The sequence below is a fragment of the Geotrypetes seraphini genome, chromosome 17 (assembly GCF_902459505.1).
Source record: "Geotrypetes seraphini chromosome 17, aGeoSer1.1, whole genome shotgun sequence".
Lineage (NCBI taxonomy): Eukaryota > Metazoa > Chordata > Amphibia > Gymnophiona > Dermophiidae > Geotrypetes > Geotrypetes seraphini.
In genome coordinates this window covers 44,687,271-44,708,562 of record NC_047100.1, presented here as the reverse complement: position 1 = coordinate 44,708,562, position 21,292 = coordinate 44,687,271, and the positions used below count along the sequence as shown (strand labels likewise).

The 21,292-nt window shown below is 46.7% G+C and overlaps 1 protein-coding gene across 3 annotated transcripts in view; it reads right to left on the bottom strand.

The window, feature by feature from the left end:
- Positions 1-21,292, bottom strand: part of DOCK3 (dedicator of cytokinesis 3) — a 694,894-nt gene that overhangs the window by 217,181 nt on the left and 456,421 nt on the right. For all 3 annotated transcript variants that reach the window (XM_033926008.1, XM_033926006.1, XM_033926007.1), the window contains exons 32-33: positions 14,231-14,379; positions 4,513-4,598 (exon numbers count right to left, since the gene is read on the bottom strand). In XM_033926008.1, coding sequence (XP_033781899.1) covers positions 4,513-4,598; positions 14,231-14,379 — 235 coding nt within the window. The remainder of the gene's footprint in view (positions 1-4,512; positions 4,599-14,230; positions 14,380-21,292) is intronic.

Here is a 21,292-nt window from a genome sequence, read left to right as displayed (position 1 = left end):
AGAGGACGCATGTGGGCCCGCGCCCACCTCACCACGTCCAGGGACGCCGCCATCGACCCCAAGACCTGGAGGAAATCTCGCGCCCGAGGACACCGGGACGCCAAAAGCAGGCGAATCTGAGATTGCAATTTGCTCACCCGGCCCTCTGGGAGGAAGACCTTCCCCAAGGAGGTGTCGAACAGCACCCCTAGGTACTCCAGACGCTGAGCCGGGACCAACCGACTCTTGGAAAGGTTGACCACCCAGCCCAGCGACCGGAGAAACTCCACCACCCGAGCAGTAACCCGGGAGCTTTCCTGCAACGACTTTGCCCGAAATAACCAGTCGTCCAGGTAGGGGTGTACCAGGATGCCCTCCGACCGCAAGGCTGCCGCGACGACCACCATCACCTTGGTGAACGTCCGAGGAGCCGTGGCCAGCCCAAAGGGAAGCGCACAGAACTGAAAGTGCCGACCCAAGATCGCAAAGCGCAGGAAACGCTGATGAGAGGCCCGAATGGGAACATGCAAGTAGGCCTCCGTCAGATCGAGAGAAGTGAGAAACTCCCCCGGCTGAACCGCCAGAATGACCGACCGCAGAGTTTCCATACGGAAAGAGGGAATCTTGAGAGCCCTGTTGACCCCTTTCAAATCGAGGATGGGCCGAAAGGTCCCCTCCTTCTTGGGCACCACAAAGTAAATGGAGTACCTGCCCGTGCCCCACTCCGGAGGGGGCACCGGAACAACTGCCCTGAGATCTAGCAAGCGCTGAAGGGTCTGGCGAAAAGCCTGCGTCTTCCCCGGAGTCTGACATGGAGAAGCGAGGAAAAAATCCGGCAGAGAGCGGGCGAACTCCAGGGCATAACCGTCCCGCACCACCTCCAGGACCCACTGATTGGACGTGATCTCGGCCCATTTGGGGAAAAATTCGCGCAGCCGGGCCCCCACCGGAACCAAAGGGGGCGCCGGCAAGGCGTCATTGTGCAGGACGGGAAGTGTGGGAACCGGCGGAGGGATTCCCTGCCCCCCGACGGGCCCCCCGAAAGGGCTGCATGCGCTGGAAGAACCGACCCCGGGAAAATCTCGGAGACTGGAAAGAAGCAGCCCCACGCCCAGGGCGATACTTGCGAAAGTCTCGCAAACGCCCCCGGGCCGCACCCCCCCGAGACGCCGGGCGGGCACGGTCCTCCGGCAGACGGGGAACTTTCGAGTCCGACAAAGTCTGAATCAACTTATCCAAGTCCTCTCCAAACAAAAACAACCCCCGAAAGGGAAATTTAGTAAGCTTAGCTTTGGACGCAGCATCCGCCGCCCAAGCGCGCAGCCACAACACACGCCTTGCGGCCACGCCAAAAGCCATAGACTTAGCCGAGATCCGCACCAAGTCATATAGAGCATCTGAGAGGAATGAGGCCGCCATCTCAATCTTCGCTACCTCCTGATCCACCAGAGACCAGTCGTCAGACTCTCGATCCAAGACCCGCTCCGCCCACCGAAACACAGCGCGAGCGACCAGTCCCCCACAAATAGCCGCCTGGACCCCAAAGGCAGAGACCTGAAAATTTTGCTTAAGGATGCTCTCCAATTTGCGCTCCTCAGAGTCCCGCAAGGCAGAACCGCCCTCAACAGGCACGGTATGCCGCTTGGAAATTGCCGAGACCACCGCATCCACGACTGGCGAAGCTAACGTAGCCCGATCCCCTTCCGGAATGGGATACAGGCGAGCCATGCTGCGCGCCAGCCGAAACGGCGTCTCCGGCGTTTTCCACTGCTCCAGAATAATATCCCGAATATCCTGATGCATAGGAAAAGAGCGGGAAACGGAACGGATCCCCCGTAACAGGGGGTCCCCCACACGCGGAGTCTCCGGCGGCGCGTCCTCAAAACGCAAAACCGAAGAAACCTGCTGAATAAGGTCAGGCAGCTCATCTTTCTGAAAAAGGCGCACCACGGACGCCCCGTCACTGGAGAACGGGAAATCCGACAACCCGCCGCCAGCTTCCGTCCCCTCCAGAGAGTCCTGGAACTCCTCAGAAGGGTCCAGGTCCTCCTCCAGACCGACCCGTTCCTCCGACCACAAATTCTCGTCCCACGACACCCGCGGACGCTTGGACAAGGGAGGCGGCGGAGGGGACGTCACGCCAGACGAAAGAGGCAAAGCCGCAGGGAGCGCAGAGGAAAACCCACCCCCCGAAACCCCCTGGGCGCAACCGGGACCCCCAGCCGCCTGAAAATAGGCTCAGCATAAAGAAAAGAAAAATTCAGGAGAAAAACCCCCCGAGGGTCCCAAGGGACTCCCTGCCACAGCAGGGGACCCAGCAGAACCTTGCCCCTGCATAGTCAAAACAGGGGGAAGGTCACCTGAGGTGGAAGACAAAATGGAGGGGCCAGACAGAGAAGATGGCGGTTTTCCCGCCAAAAAAGCTCCCTCCATAGCCTGAAGCGGCTGAGAGACCTGAATAGTCTCAGCCGCTAAAGCAGGTAAGCCGGCATCAGCTGTCAAAAAATCAGCTGAGAGGGAATCCTTCGGGGAATCCCTCCGTGGGCGGTTGTGGAAGACCGGGCTTCCCCACTGCTCCAAGCCGACTCGCGAGGCACCATCGGCGGGGAGCTCTGGGCGCCTGCAGCCGCTGCCGACGGAGCTCCACCACCTCACCGACCCAAACCGCCGAGTTCAGGCCGGCCGCGAGTGCCTCGCGGCTGGACTAAATTGTGTCCTACTCCCCCGGAGAAGGGCACAATTGCTCCATACGCGACCTAGCTATAAAAAAGTGCCGGTTACATGAAAAAATACAGTAAAATACAGTTTTCTTAAAGGGAAACAACCCTTCAGACCAGCACTACCTCAGGATTTTTTTTTTTTTTTTTTTACAGAACAGACTCCACAGGCTCTCGAAGCAATATGCCTTGCTTGACTTAGGGGGCAAGGCTTACTGCTGAGGCTCCTCTAAAAAAATGTGGGGAGGTGGAGGAAGTGGGGGGAGGGACCCCGCTCGTGACACCCCCGAGGTCGGACGAACCCCCAAACAGAGTCCGCCCAAGCTCCGTCCGGCTAAAAACAGGGACAATAAACCCCCTAAACAAATTCCAACAGCCCTACCAAGGGAGATGGGTACAGATCACTCAACACCTGCTGGAGACTGAAAGAAGACTGAGGGAAATAGAGAGGAGGGGCTAGGATATACTGTCCCAAAGTTTTGTTTTCAGTCTCCACCTGCTGGTCATGATTAGATATATACCCATTCGTAAAGTTAACCTCTACTGGTCTGGAGAGTGCTAAAGAAAGTCCTCTTATAAAATTAGGTCACTCCTAACGTTTGCAAAAAAACAAGTTGGCACATATATGTAGAGTAGATGTGCTTGGGGAGGAGTTTGAGTGGCATAATTTATACATATATTTTATAAAATAAGCCCATACATTACACACCAATATTTAGTTCTGCTCTCAAGCAGGCATAAATGTCAGTGCCTATATAGATTCAATTTCTGCAGGATCTGTGGTAATATTTTATTGCTTTGACAGTGACATTTACACAGTGACATTTGGATTGAAATTTCATCGTTCATATGTGATTTTATTCGAGTCCTAAAATACAGTCACCTCTGATGCAGGCGATTTGGCTTGCCGAAACAAAGTACTGTGTCGGGTTCACTTTACTGTATATCTTGGACTGAAATAAACAAGCATTATTTTATTTTGCTGGCTCTTGTGGCTTGTCCATTGTCCGTTCCCACTGTTTTCCTGGTATGTCTTGTTTACTAACACGCTACACCCTATAAGGAGAACATCCTTCCAACTTATTTTGCTTTAATTAAAGCTATCCTTAGAAATTGAGTATTAATACAACATATCGCCAGGAATTGGAAAAATTATAGTAGACTTAATTATACTTTCTGGTGGAACTCGTTGTGCCATATTTACAAAATGGAAAGAACAATTGCCATACAAAAAGGAAATTATAATAATTTTAAGAAGATCTGGGGGCCATTAACAACTTATTGCAATGATTAGACGCTTATTTTACATTGAAAATACATTTACAATAAGGGGAGGGGTGTTATAAAATTTTGTTTAAGGTTTATTTAATAGATATGAATGTAATATTTATACGGAATTCATGATTAAAATATTTGTGGGAAGGGTGGGTGTGGGAGGGAATAAATTCATGTATTTAAGATACATGAATAGAAAGAAATTCAAGTGATGTGTATTAATTTAAATGATGTAATATTATATACTTGATGAAAGTTAAAAAATAAATAAATATTTTAAACGAGAAATTGAGTATTAATAATAAAATATTTTATTTTTATAATAAAATATTTTATTTTAATAATAAAATAATCATGGTATTTTTATTCCATATGACAGTGATCACAAGGTAGGCACAAAATTGCACAGACTTCCTTTCCTCCCTCTTCCACTGCTCTTCTAAGCAAACTAGCAGTTCTGCATACTGCATACAACCATTTTCTCCACAGATGGCGTTCAGTGCATTCTGATACAACATTGTAACATATGGGTGTAGCTTACAGCAGACTGAAGAGTTCTCTGTAGTTTTCATCTCCCTTTCCCTCTGACATCAATGTGTCCAGCTTGTCAATCAGCTCAGCTTCCACCTACAAAAGAGATAAGTACAAATTCTGTTTTTGAAATGAGTAAGAATTGCTATGGAATCACCAGGATTTTGCTTTCCATTCTTTATTCATTTTATCATCTTACAACAAGTGCACAATATTACATCATTAAATATTTTGACACATCACTTGAATTTCTTACTGTCATCATAAATACATAAATTAAACCCTCCCCACCCACCCTTCCTTTAAAATATTACAATCAAATATATCATATAAATATAATGGAATCACCAGGATTTTGAAAAGGAAAATGAGGACTATGTAGAATAAGGAAGAGGAAAATTTTCTCAGTGATGTGTCTTTAACATATAAACAAGTGCTGCATGCTACACAATATATAAATATTGCTAGTCTCCAGGTCTTTTCTCTAAACTAGTTTATCTCTCACCGAAACCCTGTCCAAATTGAACCAAAGGGTGAGAATAAACAGATTTATTTTATTTATTAACTGAAACAGATTTGAAGGGGGAAGTTATCAAAATGAGCTACCATTAAAATGTGTTTAGATTAGTAAAAAGAATATTTCATAAGATATATTTGATTAAGCACAGTTACTTACCGTAACAGGTGTTATCCAGGGACAGCAGGCAGATATTCTTGACTGATGGGTGACGGCACCGACGGAGCCTCGGTACGGACAATTTTAGAGTGATTGCACTCTAAGAACTTGGAAAGTTCTAGCAGGCCGCACCGCGCACGCGCGAGTGCCTTCCCGCCCGACAGAGGCGCGCGGTCCCTCAGTTAATATAAGCCAGCTAAGAAGCCAACCCGGGGAGGTGGGTGGGACGCAAGAATATCTGCCTGCTGTCCCTGGATAACACCTGTTACGGTAAGTAACTGTGCTTTATCCCAAGACAAGCAGGCAGCATATTCTTGACTGATGGGTGACCTCCAAGCTAACAAAAAGAGGGATGGTGGGAAGGTTGGCCATTAGGAAAACAAATTTTGCAAAACAGATTGGCCGAAGTGACCATCCCGTCTGGAGAAAGTGTCCAGACAATAATGAGATGTAAAAGTATGAACTGAGGACCAAGTAGCAGCCTTGCAGATTTCCTCAATAGGAGTGGAACGGAGGAAAGCTACAGATGCTGCCATAGCTCGAACTTTATGGGCCGTGACAGAACCTTCCAGTGATAGCCCGGTCTGAGCATAACAGAATGAAATGCATGCTGCCAGCCAATTAGACAACGTACGTTTAGAGACAGGGCGTCCCAATTTATTCGGATCAAAGGACAGAAAGAGTTGGGGAGATGATCTATGGGGCTTAGTACGATCTAAATAGTAAGCCAGAGCCCTCTTACAGTCCAAAGTATGTAGAGCCTGTTCTCCAGAGTGAGAGTGAGGTTTCGGAAAGAAGACAGGCAGAACAATGGATTGGTTGAGATGGAATTCAGAGACAACCTTCGGAAGAAACTTTGGATGTGTACGCAGAACCACCTTGTCATGATGAAAGACCGTAAAAGGTGGATCCGACACTAGTGCATGTAGCTCACTGACCCTCCTGGCAGAGGTAAGAGCAATAAGGAAAAGTACCTTCCAAGTGAGAAACTTGAAAGAAGTAGTAGCCAATGGTTCAAAAGGAGGCTTCATTAAAGCGGAAAGAACTACATTGAGATCCCAGATAACAGGAGGGCTTTTAAGAGGTGGTTTCAGATTAAAAAGACCTCGCATGAACCTGGATACCAAGGGATGAGCTGAGAGGAGTTTTCCATGGACTGGCTCATGAAAAGCCGCTATAGCACTGAGATGGACTCTGATTGAAGTGGACTTGAGGCCAGAGTCTGACAACGAAAGGAGATAATCCAACAAGGTCTCCACTGCAAGGGAAGTGGGATCATAATGATGAAGAAGACACCATGAAGAAAACCGTGTCCACTTCTGATGGTAACATTGAAGAGTGGCCGGTTTCCTGGAGGCATCCAGAATCGAGCGAACAGGCTGAGACAAGAGTGTATCATGAGAAGTCAGCCCGAGAGATACCAAGCTGTCAGGTGCAGAGACTGTAGGTTGGGATGTAGAAGGGTTTCCTGATGCTGAGTAAGCAGAGAAGGATACAGAGGCAGAAGAAAAGGTTCCCTGGAACTGAGTTGAAGTAGAAGGGAGAACCAATGTTGCCTGGGCCACCTCGGAGCAATCAGAATCATGGTTGCTTGATCCCTCTTGAGTTTGAACAAGGTTCTCAACATGAGAGGCAGAGGAGGGAAAGCGTACAGGAACAGATTGGACCAATCGAGGAGAAATGCATCCGCTGCCAGACGGTGAGGAGAGTAAAGTCTGGAGCAGAATAGGGGCAGCTGATGATTGTGAGGAGCTGCAAAGAGGTCTATCTGAGGAGTGCCCCATTGAGCGAAGATGGATTGTAGAGTTACAGGATCGAGTGTCCACTCGTGAGGCTGGAGAATTCTGCTGAGTTTGTCCGCTACGGAATTCTCCTCTCCCTGAATGTAAATAGCTTTCAGGAATAGATGGTGATTTATGGCCCAAGTCCAGATCTTCTGGGCTTCCTGGCATAAGAGGCGGGAGCCCGTCCCACCCTGTTTGTTGATGTAGTACATCGCAACTTGATTGTCTGTGCACAACAGGACAACTTGAGGAAAGAGAAGATGTTGGAAGGCCTTGAGGGCATAAAACATGGCTCTGAGTTCTAGGAAATTGATGTGACGCTTCTTTTCCTGGACTGTCCAAAGGCCTTGAGTTTGGAACTCGTTCAAATGCGCTCCCCATGCATAAGGGGAGGCATCGGTGGTTATGACTAGTTGGTGAGGAGGTTGGTGGAACAGAAGACCTCTGGATAGATTTGAGGATACCAACCACCATTGTAGAGACTGACGAAGAGATGATGTCACAGATATGTGTCGTGAGCAAGGATCCGTCGCTTGGGACCACTGGGTGGCTAGGGTCCATTGAGGAGTGCGTAGGTGAAGACGTGCGAGGGGTGTGACATGGACTGTGGAGGCCATGTGACCCAAGAGAATCATCATTCGCTTTGCTGAGATGGAATGCTGTGGAAGCACCTGCTGACAGAGAGATTGAAGCGTTTGAAGACGATTGGACGGCAGGAACGCTCTCATAAGGACTGTGTCCAAGACAGCTCCTATGAATTGAAGTCTCTGAGTGGGAATGAGATGAGATTTGGGTAGATTGATCTCGAACCCCAGAAGTTGAAGAAACCTGATGGTTTGGTTGGTGGCCTGGAGTACTGTCTGAGATGAACTGGTCTTTATCAACCAATCGTCTAGGTAAGGAAACACCTGAAGGTGGTGGGAGCGAAGAAAAGCCGCCACCACAATCAGACATTTGGTAAACACTCTTGGAGAGGAGGCAAGACCGAAGGGTAGCACCTTGTATTGGTAATGACAACGATTGATCATGAAGCGGAGGTATTGTCTGGAGGCCAGATTGACCGGTATATGAGTGTATGCTTCTTTGAGATCGAGGGAACATAGCCAGTCGCCTTGATTGAGAAGAGGATAAAGAGTGGCTAGAGAAAGCATTTTGAACTTTTCTTTGACCAAATATTTGTTGAGATCGCGGAGATCTAGAATGGGTCTGAGATCCCCTGTTTTTTTGGGGACCAAAAAGTAACGGGAGTAGAATCCCTGTCCCTTTTGATCTAGAGGGACCTCCTCTATGGCGTTTAGAAGAAGGAGGGATTGAACCTCCTGGGGAAGAAGGAAAGACTGAGGAGTGTGCGAAGCAGACTCTTTTGGTTGACTTGGAGGAGGTAGAGTCTGAAAGTTGAGAGAGTAGCCGTGGTGGATGAGGTTCAGGACCCACTGATCTGACGTGATAATTTCCCAACGGCTTATGAAATAAGAAAGGCGTCCTCCTATAGGTTGTGGAAGTTGGGTAGAAGGAGCAAGACTGGCTATGTTTTGGAGAACCAAGTCAAAAGGGCTGGGTAGACTTTTGTGTAGGTGTAGGTTTTACCTGCTGCTGTTGCTGAGGTTGTCTAGCAGCTGGTCGCTGTTGCCTCTGACGTCTAGGCTGTTGTGCAGTTTGAGGCAGAGGACGAGCCACAAATCTACGTTGGTAGGTTGATTGTGGACGAAAAGGCCTGGATGGTGGAGGCTTCTTGGTTTTAAGAAGTGTGTCCCATCTGGTCTCATGAGCCGATAGTTTTTGAGTAGTGGAGTCCATGGAATCTCCAAACAGCTCATCCCCTAAGCAAGGTGCATTGGCTAGCCGATCTTGGTGATTAACGTCCAGTTCTGAAACACGAAGCCAGGCTAGCCGCCGCATGGCCACTGACATGGCTGTGGCTCTGGAGGTCAGCTCGAAAGTATCATAAATGGATCTTACCATGAATTTTCGGAGCTTCAAAAGAGATGAACAAGTGTGGTGAAAAGCAGACTTTTTCCGATCAGGAAGATATTTCTCAAAAGCAGTGAGATTTTGAATCAGCTGCTTAAGGTAGAAAGAGAAATGGAATGCATAATTTCCTGATCGATTAGCTAACATAGCATTTTGGTATAGCCTTTTACCAAACTTGTCCATAGATTTGCCCTCTCTGCCAGGAGGGACTGAGGCATATACACTAGCCCCTTTGGACTTTTTTAGAGTGGACTCCACTAAAAGGGACTCATGAGGTAATTGGGGCTTGTCAAACCCAGGGATAGGAATGACCTTATACAAGGAATCCAATTTTCTGGGAGCTCCCGGAATAGTTAGAGGAGATTCCAGATTCTTATAGAACGTCTCTCTCAGAATATCATGGAGAGGCAATTTAAGGTATTCCTTTGGAGGCTGGTCAAAGTCCAAGGCATCTAGAAAAGCCTTGGATTTCTTTGACTCAGCCTCCAAAGGAATGGAGAGAGAGTCACACATTTCCTTCAAAAATGAAGAAAAGGAAGACACTTCTGGTCTAGAGGAGGCTCCTAAAGCAGATGGGTCCTCATCACCAGAAGAGCATTCTCCCTCCGAAAGAATAGGATCCTCTGAGTCACCCCATAAGTCAGGGTCCCGAACCTGAAAACTCCTGTCTCAAGATTCTGGAGTGGAAGGCTCTAAATGATGGGATTTGCGAAGAGACTTCCCCGACCTGCCTGATTCGGTACCGGGAGATGTCACTGTACGCACCGGAGCCGAAGTCTGCACAGCTTGATGGTGAGCTCTCGGCTCCGGTGCCAGAATCGGCATGGAGACCGAGGAAACCGACTGTACCGGTACCGACAAAGTGGATGTCGATAAAATAGGACGGTCCACTATCGGTACCGGTGGCTCAGACTGGACTGGTACCGGTAAAGTCGATGCCAGAACTGAAGGCAGGAGGTGCTGTAGCTGTTCTTTGAGTTGTGCCTTCAGAACAGCAGCTATACGCTCCTCAAGGGAAGGCACCGGTACCGTCTTTTTCTTTAATGGTACCTGCGGTGCCGCTCTACGCTCCGAGGATGAGGACCCCGATGTAGAGGGGCTCACCTCTATTGGAGCGGAGCGCTTCCGTGGGCGCCTCGAGGTCGGCAGGATTGGGCTCGCTGCCATCGAGACCGGAGGACGCTCCAACGGGGAAGGCTTCTTAGCCGGCTTACCTGGAGTCGACACCGCCGCGGTATCGCGCGGTGTCGATGATGTGGGTGCCGACTGCGCCGGTGCCGATGTCGGTGCCGGTGTAGAATCAGCCATTTCGGCACCAAACAATAATTTCTGTTGAATTTCTCGATTTTTAAGAGTTCTCTTTTTTAAAGTTGAACAGCGGGTGCAGGTTGACGCTCGATGGTCGGGACCAAGACACTGGAGACACCAATTATGAGGATCAGTTAGTGAAATTGGTCGTGCACACCGCTGGCACTTTTTGAAGCCGGGTTGGGGGGGCATGAATGTAAAAACGGCTTCAGCCAAATCGAAGGCCGAGGTTTCGATGATGGCTAAAGGCCCCGCCGGGGCAAAACCGAAAATAAGGCAAAAAACAATAAGTTTTTTTTTTTTTTTTTTTAAAAGAAGAAAATAAAGAAAAAAGGAAAGGAAATAATATTTCCTCAACAAGTTTTCGCGAGTGGGAAGTTTCACAAAAAATTCTCTCACAACGGCCGTTGAGAGAGACGCGTCTTCTTAGCTCTGCGGAAACTAAGAAACTGGGGACCGCGCGCCTCTGTCGGGCGGGAAGGCACTCGCACGTGCGCGGTGCGGCCTACCAGAACTTTCTAAGTTCTTAGAGTGCAATCACTCTAAAATTGTCCGTACCGGGGCTCCGTCGGTGCCGTCACCCATCAGTCAAGAATATGCTGCCTGCTTGTCCTGGGATAACATATGTTATGGTAGGGTTGGGAGGGAAGGGGTTAAATTTTATGTTTTATTGTTAAATATGACAGAAATTCAAGTGATGTATTTAATTTCAATTGTCAATTTATTGATACACTTGTTGTAAGATGTAAAATGAATAAAGATCTTTAAAAAAAAAGATGTGTTACTCTTAACCCCAGTTACACTTCTCCCTCTGGACCGCGAAGTGTGAAAAACCGCGAATAACTTTTCAGTCGGCTCTGACCCACCCCCGCCTCCCTCCTGCATCTCCAGAAACTTACCTGGTGGTCTAGTGGTGAAGCAGGGCAGGAGTGATCTTCCTATGCTCCTGCCCCGTGCAGAGCCATCACCAAAATGGCTGCCGTGAGTTCCCATTGTATATCTGGATTTTCAGAAGGCATTTGACAAGGTTCCACATGAATGACTACTTCGGAAAATTGCGAGCCATGGAATTGAGGATGAAATACTCACGTGGATTAATAACTGGCTGGAGCATAGGAAACAGAGTGTGGAGGTAAATGGACAATGCTCAGACTGGAAGAGCGTTACCAGCGGGGTGCCACAGGGCTTGGTGCTTGGACCCGTGCTCTTCAACATCTTCATAAATGATCTGGACATAGGTACGACAAGCGAAGTGATAAAATTTGCGGCCGATACAAAGTTATTCAGAGTAGTGAAGATGCAGGGGAATTGCGAAGATCTACAACGTGACATAATCAGGCTTGAGGAATGGGCTGCAACATGGCAGATGAGGTTACATTACATTACATTAATGACTTCTATTCCGCCTGTACCTTGCAGTTCTAAGCGGATTACAACAAAAAGATAACTGGACATTTCCAGGAATAGGAATACAATTAACGACGTAGGTCCTAATACATCTAAACGATAGCTGGACGTTTTCAGGAAGAGGAATACAGTTAAAGGCGTTAGGTCTAAATCACATGTTGAAGGGAGGATCCTAAGAAGGGGAGAGAGGGGAGAGGAGTGGGGTTAGGAAATTAGAATGTGGTTCAACGTGGATAAGTGTAAAGTGATGCATGTTGGTAAAAAAACCTCATGCACAAATATAGGATGATCGGGGCAGTACTTGGAGAGACTTCCCAGGAAAGGGACTTGGGAGTTCTGATCGACAAGTCGATGAAGCCGTCCGCACAATGAGCGGCGGCGGCAAAAAGGGCGAACAAAATGCTAGGAATAATAAAGAAGGGGATCACAAACAGATCAGAGAAAGTTATCATGTCGCTGTAACGTGCCATGGTGCGCCCTCACCTGGAGTACTGCGTCCAGCACTGGTCGCCGTACATAAAAGACACGGTATTACTCAAAAGAGTCCAGAGAAAGCGACTAAGATGGTTAAGGGGTTGGAGGAGCTGCCGTACAACGAAAGATTAGAGAAACTGGGCCTCTTTTCCCTTGAACAGAGGAAATTGAGAGGGGACATGATCGAAACATTCAAGGTACTGAAGGGGATAGACTTAGTAGATAATGACAGGTTGTTCACCCTCTCCAAGGTGGGGAGAACCTGAGGGCACTCTCTAAAGTTGAAAGGGGAAAGATTCCGTACAAACGTAAGGAAGCTCTTTTTCACCCAGAGAGTGGTAGAAAACTGGAACGCTCTTCCAGAGTCTGTCATAGGGGAAAACACCCTCCAGGGATTCAAGACAAAGTTAGACAAGTTCCTGCTGAACCAGAACGTAGGTAGGGATAGTCTCAGTTAGGGCGCTGGTCTTTGACCAGAGGGCCGCCGTGTGAGCGGAAAGCTGGGCATGACCCAGTAGCGGCAATTCTTATGTTCAAATGGGAAACATGTACATTTTAAAAGTTCGCCCATACTCTCTTGAAATCTGTGTGCTATGGATATATATATTTAAGTATTGGCTCTTTTAAAATTGCTACTTATATTGCTATGACCGTGGATTCACTGTTGTTTTTTTACCACATGGAAATGCTACCTAATCTTTCTAAAATGTCCTCTATAATGTACTAAAATTCATACTCATGTATCTAATAATAACCACTTAATAATATACTCTGTATCACACTGAGGCCTCAGATTCGGAGCATACGCGAAGTCCTATCACGGACTAAACGATCAGCGTATTCCAAGCTCCACACTCCAGTCATAGGCCTCCTAACTGCACTAGTTTATTAACTTCTATTTTATCAAAAAGTCTTTTTTCTTGTGCTTTTCTTATTTTCTTTACTTATTTTCAAAACAGCACTACTCTTATAATCTAAAAATTTTTTCTAGGTGCATTCTAAAATGTTTATACTAAATATATCTTCAAGTGAAATACAAAGCATCCGAATTTTTAACAGGCAGACAGATCACTTATCTTAATAGAGACTTGAATGTTAAAGCCTTAGCCTTCGTCTATCTGAGCCGACGCGGCCAGCGTTTCGTGGAAATCAATTACACTCCACTGCGTCAGGGCCACTAGCCACAGGCATTAAGGCATAGCGTGCTTTGTTCGAGTAAATTGGCAGGTCTAAAAGCACGCTATGCCTTAATGCCTGTGGCTAGTGGCTCTGACGCAGTGGAGTGTAATTGATTTGCACGAAACGCTGGCCGCGTCCGCTCAGATAGACGAAGGCTAAGGCTTTAACATTCAAGTCTCTATTAAGATAAGTGATCTGTCTGCCTGTTAAAAATTCGGATGCTTTGTATTTCACTTGAAGATATATTTAGTATAAACATTTTAGAATGCACCTAGAAAAAATTTTTAGATTATAAGAGTAGTGCTGTTTTGAAAATAAGTAAAGAAAATAAGAAAAAAAGATAAAAAGATAAAAAGCACAAGAAAAAAGACTTTTTGATAAAATAGAAGTTAATAAACTAGTGCAGTTAGGAGGCCTATGACTGGAGTGTGGAGCTTGGAATACGCTGATCGTTTAGTCCGTGATAGGACTTCGCGTATGCTCCAAATCTGAGGTCTCAGTGTGATACAGAGTATATTATTAAGTGGTTATTATTAGATACATGAGTATGAATTTTTGTTAAACACCACTTGGGTTTGGTTATTTAGTTTATACTCTATAATGTACTAGCCATATAAGGGTAGATATTCCCTGGGTACAATTAGTCATAAACTAGGTAGATACCACAGTTATTTCTTGGCTCTTGGTCTTTGTTATATTCTTCTCTCTCCCGTATGAAGTGGCTAAAGACCCCTAAAGTACATTACCAAGGAAGTATTCACCTCTAAAAGGCAATGACTGGGATGCTCATAAAATAAGCAAGAGGAACATTTTCTCTCACCTTACACAGCAATTCAATAACTCCCAGGTATTCTTACCATCCTATATGTAATGTAGGGGGCATCAGACTCAAGCTATGCTTCTGCTGACCTGTGCTGGGGCGAACTTACTTGTTTAAAATTGCCATTTTTCCTCTGTTCCCAGTCCATCATGTCATGGAAGATGGGGATCATGATGTTGCGAACTTCAGACTGAGGGACCAAAGTGACACCCAGGAAAGGGCCAATCATTCCCGGAATAAAGTGAAATTTTTGTTCGCCTAAAACATAAAATAACAGTTAAAAAAGGCCCTCTTTCTTTGGCTTTCCAGTTACATAGACATGGGGTCAGTAAAAATAACAAAAAAACTTTTCCAGAAATTTCTAAAACAAAAATGCCCTATGACTGTTTAATATTAGCAAAAGGAGAGGCAGGTGCAATAATACCAGCAGCAACAACAAAAGAGAACAGCGCAAGAATCCAGAGAACTAGAGGTAACTTTAAAATAAGTTTATTTAACAGAAATTGTGTCAGACTGGCCATGTTTTACCCAAGTGGGTTGCATTACGAGTCATATAACATCTACATAACAAATACAGAAAAAACATATGCAAACCTGAATAAGAAATCATAAATCTATCACACAGTTGTGCTTTCATCGACTTAGAATGATTTGTTCTCTCTCAATACTTGAACCTGCTTCTTTGAATACTCTGATCCACTCTCTTGTGATTTCCTGTATAGACTACTGTAACGCCCTCTACAAAGGCATAACAAAAAAAAGAAATAAGACGCCTCCAGATTGTGCAAACATAGCCGTCAAAATCATCATTAATGCAAAAAAAATATGACCCCTTTTCCGTTCTTTTATTCAAAGCACACTGGCTACCTGTAGAGTATAGAATCAGCTACAAAATCCTACTTCTAACTTTTAAAATCCATTTGAGTAACCTGCCACAATTCATTGATAGACTCCTAATCCTTTATAGCCCATCCAAATCACTGCTCTATGTCACAAAATCTCCTCACCATACCATCCTTAAAGTTAATCAACACCTTGAACATAAGAATTGCCACTGCTGGGGTCCCTATGATCTATAAATGAGAGGTTCCTAGTGAGATTACTACTACTATGGGCAACAGAATGAACAACTGGTTGATTTACTTTCCCTACTTATGTAGAGACACAATATTTATATTGAATAAGGTTAGCTGTGCTCTTCTTTCTTTAAAGGCATTCAGTAGAAAAAATTCATAATGAAAACAAGGCTGCTGGGTCAATAGTTTCCCTCTTTCTATTCTTTTTTTTTTTTTTTATCACAGTCTTGCCCACCGTTTGATGCACTGGAACAGACAACTAACTGTCCAAATACCGAGGAAAAGAGGAGGGAATAAAATGTTATGTACCCATTAACCATTTTATTTATTTTTTAGTAAAATCCTCCATTACTGCTTAATATCTCCCTTATGTTTTTACTTGTGAATATCTGCTGCCTATTTAAGTTTCAAAAATGAAAAGTAAAATATTACAATTGAATTAAAGGATTGTCCCCCATATGTATTAACATATGGTAGGAAACATAAACAGGATATGAATAATTTGCACAAATTTGATACTTGTGAATAGTGGTATAAATTGATTGAAGCCCTGATTGGTGTTCAAGCCTTGTGGTATTTGCAGCAGGCGCTAGAAATATGTGCCACAGAGATGTTTAAGATCTGAGGCAGTTAAGCATCTAATATTGGATTCTGACCATTTTGGGCCAGATTCTGTAACTGGCACCTAAAAAAGACAGATACCTAAAGTTAGGAGCCTAATGCATGTCAATCACACTTAGGCGACCATTACGGAATCACGCTTAGAGGCGCCTAACTTAAAACTTAGGTGCCTGTAATACAGGCCAGGGTTTTAAAGGCGTAAAAATGATTGCCCAGTCATGGTACATGGGCTTGTCATGCCACTGGGGCTTGCGTGCATCTGAGAAGCTGAAAACTATGCCATCAGTGGTTTCACTACCAGCAGGGCATCCCAAGGCGGACAGATTTCAATGGAGATGTCAGACTAATGATGTAATACCCATCTGGGCAGCGGCAGATGGGCAGTGTTGCAGGTGGAGGATTGCATTTGATGTGACAACGGCAATAACATCAAATTTATACTGTGCAGAAGAAAGGCCCAGCAATCTACCTCTGTTTTGTGCCACGAAAACTTGATGATGTTCATCAAGTCACTAGGACTCGAACACAAGTTGATAGCACCGAACAACAAGTCCTTCAGAGCAGTGTTCTTCAACCACCAGTCCATGGACCAGCGCTGGTCCACAGAAATTTCCTGCCGGTCCACAGGGCCAGCACGTGCATCAGGCCCAAAAAGCACAGTTACTTACCGTAACAGGTGTTATCCAGGGACAGCAGGCAGATATTCTTGACTGATGGGTGACGGCACCGACGGAGCCCCGGTACGGACAATTTTAGAGTGATTGCACTCTAAGAACTTTAGAAAGTTCTAGCTCGGCCGCACCGCGCACGCGCGAGTGCCTTCCCGCCCGACAGAGGCGCGCGGTCCCTCAGTTAATATAAGCCAGCTAAGAAGCCAACCCGGGGAGGTGGGTGGGACGCAAGAATATCTGCCTGCTGTCCCTGGATAACACCTGTTACGGTAAGTAACTGTGCTTTATCCCAGGACAAGCAGGCAGCATATTCTTGACTGATGGGTGACCTCCAAGCTAATAAAAAGAGGGATGGAGGGAAGGTTGGCCATTAGGAAAACAAATTTTGCAAAACAGATTGGCCGAAGTGTCCATCCCGTCTGGAGAAAGCGTCCAGACAATAATGAGATGTAAAAGTGTGAACTGAGGACCAAGTAGCAGCCTTGCAGATTTCCTCAATAGGAGTGGAACGGAGGAAAGCTACAGATGCTGCCATTGCTCTGACTCCATGGGCCGTGACAGAACCTTCCAGTGTCAGTCCGGTCTGAGCATAACAGAATGAAATGCACGCTGCCAGCCAATTAGACAACGTACGTTTAGAAACGGGACGTCCCAATTTATTTGGATCAAAGGACAGAAAAAGTTGAGAAACTGATCTGTGGGGTTTCGTACGCTCTAGATAGTAAGCCAGAGCCCTTTTACAATCCAAAGTATGTAGAGCTTGTTCTCCAGAATGAGAATGAGGTTTTGGAAAGAAAACAGGTAGAACAATGGATTGGTTGAGATGGAATTCAGAGACAACCTTAGGGAGAAACTTTGGATGTGTACGCAGAACCACCTTGTCATGGTGAAAAACCGTAAAGGGTGGATCTGCGACCAGTGCATGAAGCTCACTGACCCTCCTGGCAGAGGTAAGAGCAATAAGGAAAAGCACTTTCCAAGTGAGAAACTTGAAAGGAGAGGTAGCCAAAGGTTCAAATGGAGGCTTCATTAAGGCAGAAAGAACCACATTGAGATCCCAGATAACAGGAGGGGCTTTAAGAGGTGGTTTCACATTGAAAAGCCCTCGCATGAACCTGGATACCAGGGGATGAGCTGAGAGAAGTTTTCCATGGACTGGCTCATGAAAAGCTGCAATGGCACTGAGGTGGACTCTGATGGAAGAGGACTTAAGGCCAGAGTCAGACAAAGAGAGCAAATAGTCCAACAACGTCTCCACTGCCAGGGAAGTGGGATCAAGATGATGAAGAAGACACCAGGAGGAAAATCTCGTCCACTTCTGATGGTAACATTGCAGAGTGGCCGGTTTCCTGGAGGCATCCAGAATGGAACGAACAGGCTGAGATAAAAGAGTATCATGAGATGTCAGCCCGAGAGATACCAAGCTGTCAGGTGCAGAGACTGGAGGTTGGGATGTAGAAGGGTTTCCTGCTGTTGCGTAAGCAGAGAAGGAAACAGAGGAAGAAGAAAAGGCTCCCTGGAACTGAGTTGAAGTAGAAGGGAGAACCAATGTTGCCTGGGCCACCTCGGAGCAATCAGAATCATTGTGGCTCGTTCCCTCTTGAGCTTGAATAAGGTTCTCAACATTAGAGGCAGAGGAGGGAAGGCGTACAGGAACAGATTCGACCAGTCGAGGAGAAAAGCATCCGCTGCCAGACGGTGAGGAGAGTAAAGTCTGGAGCAGAATAGGGGCAGCTGGTGATTGTGAGGAGCTGCAAAGAGGTCTATCTGAGGATTGCCCCATTGAGTGAAGATAGACTGCAGAGTTACAGGATCGAGTGTCCACTCGTGAGGCTGGAGAATTCTGCTGAGTTTGTCCGCTAAAGAATTCTGTGCTCCCTGAATGTAGATAGCTTTCAGGAAGAGATGGTGATCTATGGCCCAATTCCAGATCTTTTGGGCTTCTTGGCATAAAAGGCGAGAGCCTGTCCCACCCTGTTTGTTGATGTAGTACATCGCAACCTGATTGTCTGTGCACAATAGAAGGACCTGAGGAAAGAGAAGATGTTGGAAGGCTTTGAGGGCATAAAACATCGCTCTGAGTTCCAGGAAATTGATTTGATGCTTCTTTTCCTGGGCTGTCCAAAGACCTTGAGTCTGGAACTCGTTCAAGTGAGCTCCCCATGCATAAAGAGAGGCGTCGGTGGTGATGACTAGTTGATGAGGAGGCTGATGGAACAGAAGACCTCTGGATAGATTTGAGGATACCAACCACCATTGAAGAGACTGACGAAGAGATGATGTCACAGATATGTGTCGTGAGCAAGGATCCGTCGCTTGGGACCACTGAGTAGCAAGGGTCCATTGAGGAGTGCGCAGGTGAAGACGTGCGAGGGGCGTGACATGAACTGTAGATGCCATGTGCCCCAAGAGTACCATCATTTGCCTGGCTGAGATGGAAGGTAGTGAAAGCACCTGCTGACATAGAAACTGAAGGGTCTGAAGACGATTGGATGGTAGGAAAGCTCTCATGAGGAGTGTGTCCAGGATCGCTCCAATGAATTGAAGTCTCTGAGTGGGGATGAGATGAGATTTGGGTAGATTGATCTCAAACCCCAGAATTCGTAGAAACAAGATGGTTTGGTTGGTGGCCAGTAGAACTGCTTGAGCGGATGTGGCCTTGATTAACCAGTCGTCCAGGTAAGGAAAGACCTGGAGGTGGTGAGAGCGTAGAAATGCCGCTACCACAATGAGACACTTGGTGAAGACCCTTGGAGAGGAGGCAAGGCCGAAGGGCAGCACCTTGTATTGGTAATGACAATGATTGATCATGAAACGGAGATACTGTCTTGAGGTTACATGGATCGGTATGTGAGTGTATGCCTCTTTGAGATCGAGGGAGCATAGCCAGTCGTTTTGATTGAGAAGAGGATAAAGGATGGCTAAAGAAAGCATCTTGAATTTTTCTTTTACCAGATGTTTGTTGAGATCGCGGAGATCCAAAATTGGTCTGAGATCTCCTGTTTTTTTGGGGACTAGAAAATAACGGGAGTAGAATCCCAGCCCTTTTTGATCTAGAGGAACTTCTTCTATAGCGTTTAGAAGAAGGAGGGATTGAACTTCCTGAATGAGGAGGGCAGATTGAGGACTGTTCAAAGCAGACTCTTTTGGCAGGTTTTGGGATGGAAGAGTCTGAAAGTTGAGAGAGTAGCCGTGGCGGATGATGTTGAAGACCCATTGGTCCGAAGTGATAACTTCCCACCGGCTGAGGAACAGAGAAAGTCGACCTCCTATAGGTTGAGGCAGGAGAGCAGGAATAGGAATACTGGCTATACTGTGGAGAATGAAGTCAAAAGGGCTGTGACTTCTGCTGAGGAGGTGGTTTCACAGGTTGCTGCTGTGGCTGCTGTCTGGGAGGCTGACGTTGTTGCTGCCTCTGACGCCTGGGTTGCTGAGCAGTGGTAGGTAATGGCCGAGCTGTGAAGCGGCGTTGATAGGCCGACTGCTGCCTATATGGTTTTGGCGGAGGAGGCTTCTTTTTATTTTTAAGCAGGGTATCCCAGCGTGTCTCATGAGCAGAGAGCTTTTGTGTGGTTGAGTCCATGGATTCCCCAAAGAGCTCATCCCCTAGGCACGGGGCGTTGGCTAACCGATCCTGATGATTAACATCAAGGTCGGATACCCGAAGCCAGGCCAGGCGACGCATAGCTACCGACATTGCTGTCGCTCTGGATGTAAGTTCAAAGGTGTCATATATGGATCTAACCATGAACTTACGTAATTGAAAAAGAGACGACAAGCAGGTATGAAAGGAGTGATGTTTTCGTGAAGGAAGGTGTTATCGGTCGCACCGGTGCCGAAGTCTGTACCGATTGATGGTGAGCTCTCGGCTCCGGTGCAAGAACTGGCATCGATACCGATGAGGTTAGTTGAAGCGGTACCGAAATAGTGGAAGCAGGTAACACAGGCTGTTCCACAATCGGTACCGGTAGCTCGGTGCGGACCAGCACCGGAAGGTTCGGAGCCAGGATAGCAGGAAGGAGCTGTTTTAATTGGTCCTTAAGCTGCACCTGAAGGATGGCCGTGATGCGGTCATCAAGGGATGGCACCGGTACCGCCTTTTTCTTCTGCGGTACCTGCGGTGCCGCTCGACGCCCCGGAGATGAGGAGCCCGATGTCGAGGGACTCACCTCTATAGGGGCGGAGCGCTTCCGCTGGCGTCTCACAGTCGGCAGGATTGGACTCACTGCACTCGAGACCGGAGGACGCTCCAGCGGGGAAGGCTTCTTAGCCGGCTTACCTGACTGGTGAGACGCCGGTGCGGAATCACGTGGCGTCGAAGAAGAGGGTGCCGACTGAACCGGTGCCGAAACTGGAGTCGATGGAACGGGGTCGGACATCTCGGCACCGAACAATAATCGCTGCTGGATTTGGCGATTTTTTAATGTCCGTTTTTTTAGAGTGGCACAGCGGGTGCAAGTAGAGGCCTGATGCTCAGGACCCAAACACTGTAAACACCAGTTGTGTGGGTCCGTGAGAGATATAGGCCGAGCACACCGCTGGCACTTTTTAAAACCCGGTTGAGGGGGCATGAAAGGAAAAACGGCTTCAGCCAAATCGAAGGCCGAGGCTTCGATGGTGGCAAAAGGCCCCGCCGGGGAAAGATTAAATTAAAGAAAAAATTAAGGATTTTTTTTTTTTTTTTTTTACAAAATAGAAAAAAGAAAAGAAATAAGGTAAATAATCAAAAGTTTACGCGAGCGGGAAGGCAAAGAGAAAAAAGTTTCAACAGCCGTTGAAAAACGCGTCTTCTTAGCTCCGCGG